At 43.7% G+C, this 8,499-nt stretch overlaps 1 protein-coding gene across 2 annotated transcripts in view; it reads right to left on the bottom strand.

Annotated features, from left to right (window-relative positions):
• Nucleotides 1–8,333, bottom strand: part of TCEANC2 (transcription elongation factor A N-terminal and central domain containing 2) — a 45,591-nt gene extending 37,258 nt beyond the window's left edge. Inside the window, exons 1-2 of one of the 2 annotated variants that reach the window (XM_040231084.1) lie at nucleotides 8,198–8,333; nucleotides 7,435–7,577 (exon numbers count right to left, since the gene is read on the bottom strand). In XM_040231084.1, coding sequence (XP_040087018.1) covers nucleotides 7,435–7,536 — 102 coding nt within the window. In that variant the 5' untranslated portion in view covers nucleotides 7,537–7,577; nucleotides 8,198–8,333. Of the gene's footprint in view, nucleotides 1–7,434; nucleotides 7,578–8,151 lie in introns of both variants that reach the window. The other variant, XM_040231083.1, reaches the window with a different exon arrangement.
• Nucleotides 8,334–8,499: the final 166 nt, after the last annotated feature.

An 8,499-nucleotide genomic window follows, 5' to 3' on the forward strand; every position in this document is an offset into this window, starting at 1 on the left:
AATGAGTCAGCTCTTCGCATCAGGTGGCCAAAGTATTGGAGTTTCAGCTTCAGCATCAGTCCTTCCAATGAACACCCAGGACTGATTTCCTTTAGGATGGACAGGTTGGATCTCCTTGCAGTCCAAGGGACTCTCAAGAGTCTTCTCCAACGCCACAGTTCAAAGCATCAATTCCTTCGGCTCAGCTTTCTTTATAGTCCAACTCTCACATTCATACATGACTACTGGAAAAACCATAGCCTTGACTAGACAGACCTCTGTGGACAAAGTAATGTCTCTGCTTTTGAATATGCTATCTAGGTTGGTCATAACTTTTCTTCCAAGGAGTAAGCGTCTTTTAATTTCATGGCTGCAGTCACCATCTGCAGTGATTTTGGAGCCCCAAAAAATAAAGTCTGACACTGTTTCCACTGTTTGCCCATCTATTTCCCATGAAGTGATGGGACCAGACGCCATGATCTTCGTTTTCTGAATGTTGAGCTTTAAGCCAACTTTTTCACTCTCCTCTTTCACTTTCCTCAAGAGGCTTTTTAGTTCCTCTTCACTTTCTGCCATAAGGGTGGTGTCATCTGCATATCTGAGGTTACTGATATTTCTTCTGGCAATCTTGATTCCAGCTTGTGCTTCTTCCAGCCCAGCGTTTCTCATGATGTACTCTGCATAGAAGTTAAATAAGCCGGGGGACAATATACAGCCTTGACGTACTCTTTTTCCTATTTGGAACCAGTCTGTTGTTCCATGTCCAGTTCTAACTGTTGCTTCCTGACCTGCATATAGGTTTCTCAAGAGGCAGGTCAGGTGGTCTGCTATTCCCATCTCTTTCAGAATTTTCCATAGTTTATTGTGATCCACACAGTGAAAGGCTTTGGCATAGTCAATAAAGCAGAAATAGATGTTTTTCTGGAACTATCTTGTTTTTTCCATGATCCAGAGGATGTTGGCAATTTGATCTCTGGTTCCTCTGCCTTTTCTAAAACCAGCTTGAACATCTGGAAGTTCACAGTTCACATATTGCTGAAGATCTCTAGTCTTTCCCATTCTATTGTTTTCCTCTATTTCTTTGCACTGATCACTGAGTGTCGGGAGCCAGCGTGAGGAATCCCACCCGTGACAAGGTCATGTGGAAGGAAGCCTGACAAAACGCAAGGACATGTTCGGCTTCAGGGATTCCCCCTGGAAATTCCTGAGCATCCACCCCCCAAGACCAGAATCTGCCTGCTTTATTATGTTATGCTTTCCACCTACTCTTCTGTCATTAACAGGGGACTGTCCCCCCACCACCTTTTTCTGGAAAAAATTAGAGCTTTTAGATAATTAATCTCCTGGGCATAATACGAGTGTTTCAATCCCAAAACCCCTGATGGCTGTCTAGCCTGCCTGCAGGACTCGTATAGCTGCGCATGTGATTGTTTGAGGCCTCCCAACTGTGGGGGGCACAGGAAGCATAAAACATCCTAGGAATGTCGAGGCTTCCGAGGAGTCAAAATCATTAGAATAGGACCGATTAAAGGTTTCATTTGTTGAGCCAATACTCGCTGCCAAATTCTCATATTTTTTATTTTTAGGTATAGTTGGTATATAGAAAAACAGGTAGTAGACCTGATATTAGCAACACTAGATCTTTGAGTTAAGTACCTTCTTTGTTATAACCCACTGTACCTTTGTTCTATAGGAATGTAACTTTTTTGTACTTTGAGGGTGATGCAGAGTAAAGAGGAAACACTTCTAGGGAAAAGGAGTTTTCTGGACAATTATCCAGGAAGAGAGCCATAAAAATGTTAACAAGCCTCTTGGCCAGAAGATAATGTAAACCACCTGGGATCCCTTGTATATGGGAGGGTATGCAAAAAGAAAGTCTTGTTTGTCTCAATGAGGGTCAGGACTGCTGCCCCTGCATAACTCTTTTTCTTTATGTACAACTTGGGGTATATAAGCTGATTTTGAAAAATAGTTTTTGGAGTCTTGCACCGATGCTGGGCTTCCCCATGTCGTTCTCTTCTTTTTTCGACTGAATTCCCACCTGGAGCAGGGAGGCTCATCATGTCTACTTATTTGTCCCGGCTTCTAAGATCCGTAAGAGAGAGAGCCCAAGGCGGGGCACTCTCCAATATTCAAACAGATGCCGGTGGCCCTACGTAGATGGTGCAAGTTCCTTGTCTGGAACTTTATTGGTCTTCCACATAATCCAAGTTATTCAGCCCTCTTTCTCTACTTAATTTTCCTACTATACTATTGTTTCTTAATCTAATCTTATATTAATAAACAAATAAGTTTTCCTCGCCGACGCCGTCCACTGTTCGAATTCCCTGGATCCACCGGGGCTGGACCCCGGCAACTGAGGAAGGCTTTCTTGTCTCTCCTTGCTATTCTTTAGGACTCTGCATTCAAATGGGTATATCTTTCCTTTTCTCCTTTGTCTTTCGCTCCTCTTCTTTTCTCAGACAACCATTTTGCCTTTTTGCATTTCTTTTTCTTGGGGATGGTCTCGATCCCTGCCTCCTGTACAATGTCATGAACCTTCGTCCATAGTTCTTCAGGCAATCTATCAGGATCTAATCCCGTGACTCTATTTGTCACTTCCACTGTAGAATCCTAAAGGATTTGATTTGGGTCATACCCGAATGATCTAGTGGTTTTCCCTATTTTCTTCAATTTAAGTCTGAATTTGGCAATAAGGAGTTCATGAGCTGAGCCACAGTCAGCTCCTGGTCTTGTTTTTGCTGACTGTATAGAGCTTCTCCATCTTTGGCTGCAAAGAATATAATCAGTCTGATTTTGGTATTGACCATCTGGTGATGTACATGTGTAGAGTCTTCTCTTGTGTTGCTGGAAGAGGGTGTTTGCTATGACCAGTGCATTCTCTTGGCAAAAATCTATTAGCCTTTGCCCTGCTTCGTTTTGTACTCCAAGGCCAAATTTGCCTGTTACTCCAGGTATCTCCTGACTTCCTACTTGTGCATTCCATTCCCCTATGATGAAAAGGACATCTTTTTGGGGTGTTAGTTCTAGAAGGTGTTGTAGGTCTTCACAGAACCATTCAACTTCAGCTTCTTAGGCATTACTGGTCGGGGCACAGACTTGGATTACTGTGATATTGAATGGTTTGCCTTGGAAGCAAACAGAGATCATTCTGTCATTTTTGAGTTTGCATCCAAGTACTGCATTTCAGACTGTTTTGTAAAAGGAGTACATCAAGGCTGTATATTGTCACCCTGCTTATTTAACTTATATGCAGAGTACATCATGAGAAACGCTGGACTGGAAGAAACACAAGCTGGAATCAAGATTGCCAGGAGAAATATCAGTAACCTCAGATATGCAGATGACACCACCCTTATGGCAGAAAGTGAAGAGGAACTAAAAAGCCTCTTGAGGAAAGTGAAAGAGGAAAGAGAAACAGTTGGCTTAAAGCTCAACATTTAGAAAATGAAGATCATGGCGTCTGGTCCCATCACTTCATGGGAAATAGATGGGCAAACAGTGGAAACAGTGTCAGACTTTATTTTTTGGGGCTCCAAAATCACTGCAGATGGTGACTGCAGCCATGAAATTAAAAGACGCTTACTCCTTGGAAGAAAAGTTATGACCAACCTAGATAGCATATTCAAAAGCAGAGACATTACTTTGCCAACAAAGGTCCATCTAGTCAAGGCTATGATTTTTCCTATGGTCATGTATGGATGTGAGAGTTGGACTGTGAAGAAGGCTGAGCGCCGAAGAATTGATGCTTTTGAACTGTGGCGTTGGAGAAGACTCTTGAGAGTCCCTTGGACTGCAAGGAGATCCAACCAGTCCATTCTGAAGGAGATCAGCCCTGGGATTTCTTTGGAGGAAATGATACTAAAGCTGAAACTCCAGTACTTTGGCCACCTCATGCAAAGAGTTGACTCATTGGAAAAGACTCTGATGCTGGGAAGGATTAGGGGCAGGAGGAGAAGGGGACGACAGATGATGAGATGGCTGGATGGCATCACGGACTCGATGAACGTGAGTCTGAGTGAACTCCGGGAGATGGTGATGGACAGGGAGGCCTGGCGTGCTGCGATTCATGGGGTCGCAAAGAGTCGGACACGACTGAGTGACTGAACTGAACTGAACTGATGGCTACTCCATTTCTTCTAAGGGATACTTGCCCACGGTAGTAGATATAATGGTCATCTGAGTTAAATTCACCCATCCCAGTCCATTTTAGTTTGCTGATTCCTAAAATGTTGATGTTCACTCTTGACATCTCCTATTTGACCCACTTCCAATTTGCCTTGATTCATGGACCTAACATTCCAGGTTCCTATGCAATGTTGCTCTTTACAGCATCGGACTTTACTTCCATCACCAGTCACATTCACAACTGGGTGTTGTTTTTGGTTTGGCTCCATCTCTCCATTCTTTCTGGAGTTACTTCTCCACTGATCTCCAGTAGCATATTTGGCACCTACCTAGCTTCTTAGTCCTGGAGAGTTCATCTCTCAGTGTCCTATCTTTTTGCCTTTTCATACTGTTCATGGGGTTCTCAAGGCAGGAATACTGAAGTGGTTTGCCATTCCCTTCTCCAGTGGACGACATTTTGTCAGAACTCTCCACCATGAGCTGTCCATCTTGGGTGGCCCTACACGGCATGACTCATAGTTTCACTGAGTTAGACAAGGCTGTGGTCCATGTGATCAGATTGGTTAGTCTTCTGTGAAATTGATTTTCATTCTGTCTGCCCTCTGATGGAGAAGGATAAGAGGCTTATTTTAGGTTATTATAAAATAATGGCTAGAATTCCCTGTGCTATACAGTATATCCTAGTTGCTTATCTGTTTATTTGGGCTTCTCTGGTGGCTCAGCTGGTAAAGAATCCGCCTGAAATGCGGGTAATCTGGGTTTGATCCCTGGGTTGGGAAGATGCCCTGGAGAAGGGAATGGCTACTCACTCCAGTATTCTGGCATGGAGAATTCCATATAGATTATTATAAAATAAAATAATGACTTTCACTTCACACTTCATTTATTAAATAGCTATTATTAATCCCATTTTACAGATAAGGAAAGACACAGAGAGATTAACTTGCCCAAGGTCATGCAGGTAGTTTAAGTGGCAAAGCTGGAATTTTAACACAGGCAGTTTAGCTCCAGAGTCTGTGTTAATTACCACACCATACTGACTCTAAGACAAGAGAAAAAAGCCATTCAAGGAAAACAGAACAGCATATGCAAAGGTGTAGAGGTATGAAAGAACACATCTTTGAGAAATTGTGAGTGGCCGACACTGGACGGAAGGTAAATAAGAGGAGCAGCAGGGCAGGCAGGTACCAGGTCACAGAGAACCTTTGGGGTCACGTAAAGAAATGTCTTTATCGAAAGGTAGTTTAAAAGCACTGAGGGAAGGGTTTCCTTTGGCAAGGAGGTGACCTGAGTAGATTTTTTTTTTAAGCCTTATTTCTCTGACTTAAGTGTGGAGGTTGGAATGATAGGGGATGCCAAAGTCAGGGAGACAAAGTTAACAGACCACAGAACTGCTCTAAATTCAAAAAGATTTTGAAATTTAGAGAGAGAGATGTAAGGGCAGAAAGGATTTTTAGGAGATAAAATTGAAAATTGGATATAAAGAAGAAGAATTAAGGGTGGTTTCTAAATTTGTAGTCCCAGTTACTTGGTATATGAATAAAATAAATACGGGAGGTTTGGAAGAAAAGCCATTGCACTGAAGAAGAATGTTACTTCATATGCCTGTTGTTTATTCTGACTCCACCGTCTTCACATGGCATATTCTCATCATCACACACAGTGATTCTCAACTGGGGCCCACCTGGGGGCACCAAGGGCAGAAGGGACAGGTGAAGGTATATTAGAATCTGGGTGTCTGTATGTTGAGTGTACCTGTAGGTCAATTACTACTATCCCTTTTTTTCTTCCAGACAGTCTGATACCAGTCGTGCCCACCACTGCCTCTGAGAATTATATATAGTAGTGACTATATACAATATACAGTCTACAATTATTTGTGGATACTCTGACCAAACAGTTGAAACACTTGAATGTGTTCTAGGAATTCACAAAACTTCAAAACTAGGGGAGATTTTTAAAGATCATCTTGAGCTTAGTAGGTCTCAACTAAGAGCTATTTGTAAATATGTGAGGGCATTTTCGGTCATCACAATGGGAGGTGCTACTGGCATTTAGTGTCTGAGGGCCTGAGATGCTCAGCTTTGTAAAACTCACAGGACAGTTTCAAATGATGAAGAATTATCTTGCCCGAAAGGACAACAGTGTTTGTTTGAAGAAACTCTGACATAGGCCAACCACCACACTTCCTAGATAAGGGCAAAGTGAGATCCCAGTTTAGAAAATGACTTGCTAAAGATCACCCAGCTGCACAGGAGGGCCCAGAACCCAGGGTCTTTGTTTACACTTCCCTATATTGCTTTCTAATCTGGGTCTGGTAAACCTGTGGTATATCTAAAAGTCCAATGGAGTAACTTAAGTCAGGTACTCAGAAGGCCCTCCACACCATCACAGTCTTTGTAAATTTTTCTCTAGCCCCTGATCCCACTCTCTTCAGAGACCTAGGCCAGAGGTGCAAGTTTGGCAGTCATCAGCATGGCAAGCCTTAAGATGAGTAAGATTACCCTGGCCAAATACATAAAATGTGACAAAGCTCTGCAGAGCACAAACATTAGCAGTCTAATGGAGAAAAGAGGAAGCAATAAAGGAAATCAGAAAGAAAAAGTCCGTAATGTAGAAGGAGAGGTTCAAGATGACAAAGGGAACTAACTGCAAGCAGTTTTCTGCTTGTTTTTAGTGAAGTAACTTGTTCACTCGCTAAGCCGTGTCCAATTCTTTGCGACCCCATGAACTGCAGCACTCCAGGCTCCCCTGTCCTTCACTATTAAGTGAAGCAATAATTACCATTAATTGGGCTCTTACATTCATTGATTCACTGTTAGTTGTTTATACTGTATTCATGATGCCTTGCCTCTTCCTTGCCAACATAAGTCAGACAGTTTGAGGCTGCAAAGAGTCCAGTTTAACAGTCTCTTTTTCAGTCTCAGCTGCGGCTATGAAGGCCACGTGATACAGTTCCAGTCAATATGATATGAGGGGTGGTATCATCATCCAATCTTACTGAGTTTGTACAGGGTACACGAATCATATTTGGTACTTGAATATTCCATTTAATAGACAAGAACATCTTGCAAAAGAAGAATAACTTAAGAGGATATATCCTACCAGTTAGTGAAACATACCACAAAGCTAAAGTAATTAGAAGGGTGTAACAAAGGTCCAGAAATTGATAGTGTATGGGGGAAACAAATTTGGAGCAGTCAGGAGCACGGTGGGGAGGAAGCACAGAAATAAGGAATTCATAGGTCTTCCACAGTAGAACTCCTCCAGACCTCCTTGCCATCCCAGTCCTTTGCACATTTTATCCACTCCCGGATCCCCTCTCACCTTCAGAGATTCAATGGTGGCCTGCTTGTAAATCTTTCCTCCAGGATCTTTCTTCTGAGGACTATTCTGGATTCTGGGTGTTCGAATGACGAATTTATCCATTCCTAGGGGACTCCAACTACCTTCACGTGCTTTACCGTGTTCTGCTCAACAAAGAGGGCAGGTTCTAAAATGTCATCAGAACTTCAGTGACGTGTGCTCCCTAAAGTGACATAATTCGGTCCTACATACTCTGGAAGCATTCTTGAATTATTAGGACTCTTGGGTGGAATTTAAAATAAGATTTCCTCTTAAAAATCTTCCTAAAAACTGAAAATTGTATACAATGACCGGTCTACTTCCTGAATTAAGAGGTGCCTAGTGCACACTGTAAGGGGGCTACCAGTAGAGGGCCAGGCGATGAACCTGGTGACTTCTAAAGCCTCTTCCATTTTAGGTTGCGTTGTGGTAGGGTTAGCTTTCCCCCAGGTCCAGTGAAGCTCTCTTAACAAACACCCTACCACAGCCACAACCCCAAGTGTTCCTCTTGTAACCAATATTCAACAACCTCCTCCAGATCTCACAACAACCAACCATCTCCAGGAAATGCTCCATGGTCAAAGGACCCTAAAGACTGTCCTGCTCTAATCCCATAGCAACGGGAACCACCACCTTCCTCTGCCTTCAGCACTCAGGAGCCCAGGAAGGGGAAGGCTAACGATAGCACGTGAGACCCACCAGGAAAAGCAGCCCTGCCAAGCAGCTGGGCCTCTCCGGCACGCACCCTCTGAGGGCCCCAAGCCTGGGCCTTAGGGGGTCGGAACACCTTTCAGGGTTGGCAGTTTCTCGGTAAAAGCTCCGCCAGCCAGCTGAAGTCCAAGGCCAATCAGCGGAGGTTGGGGGGCGGGCGGGCAGGTTGAACCAAACCACATTCCCCAGAATACACCGCGAATGGGCAGGCTCGGGAGCGCCTAGGGCAGCTGGTAGTTCCCCGAGACCAAGTTCCCCAACCACCGTGCGCCTCCCGCTTGAAGAGAACTACATGCCCCAGCATGCCTCGCAGAGGGAGGAGTCGTTTCGCTCTAG

This window comes from Oryx dammah, unplaced genomic scaffold (genome assembly GCF_014754425.2).
Source record: "Oryx dammah isolate SB20612 unplaced genomic scaffold, SCBI_Odam_1.1 HiC_scaffold_28, whole genome shotgun sequence".
Taxonomy (NCBI): Eukaryota; Metazoa; Chordata; class Mammalia; order Artiodactyla; family Bovidae; genus Oryx; species Oryx dammah.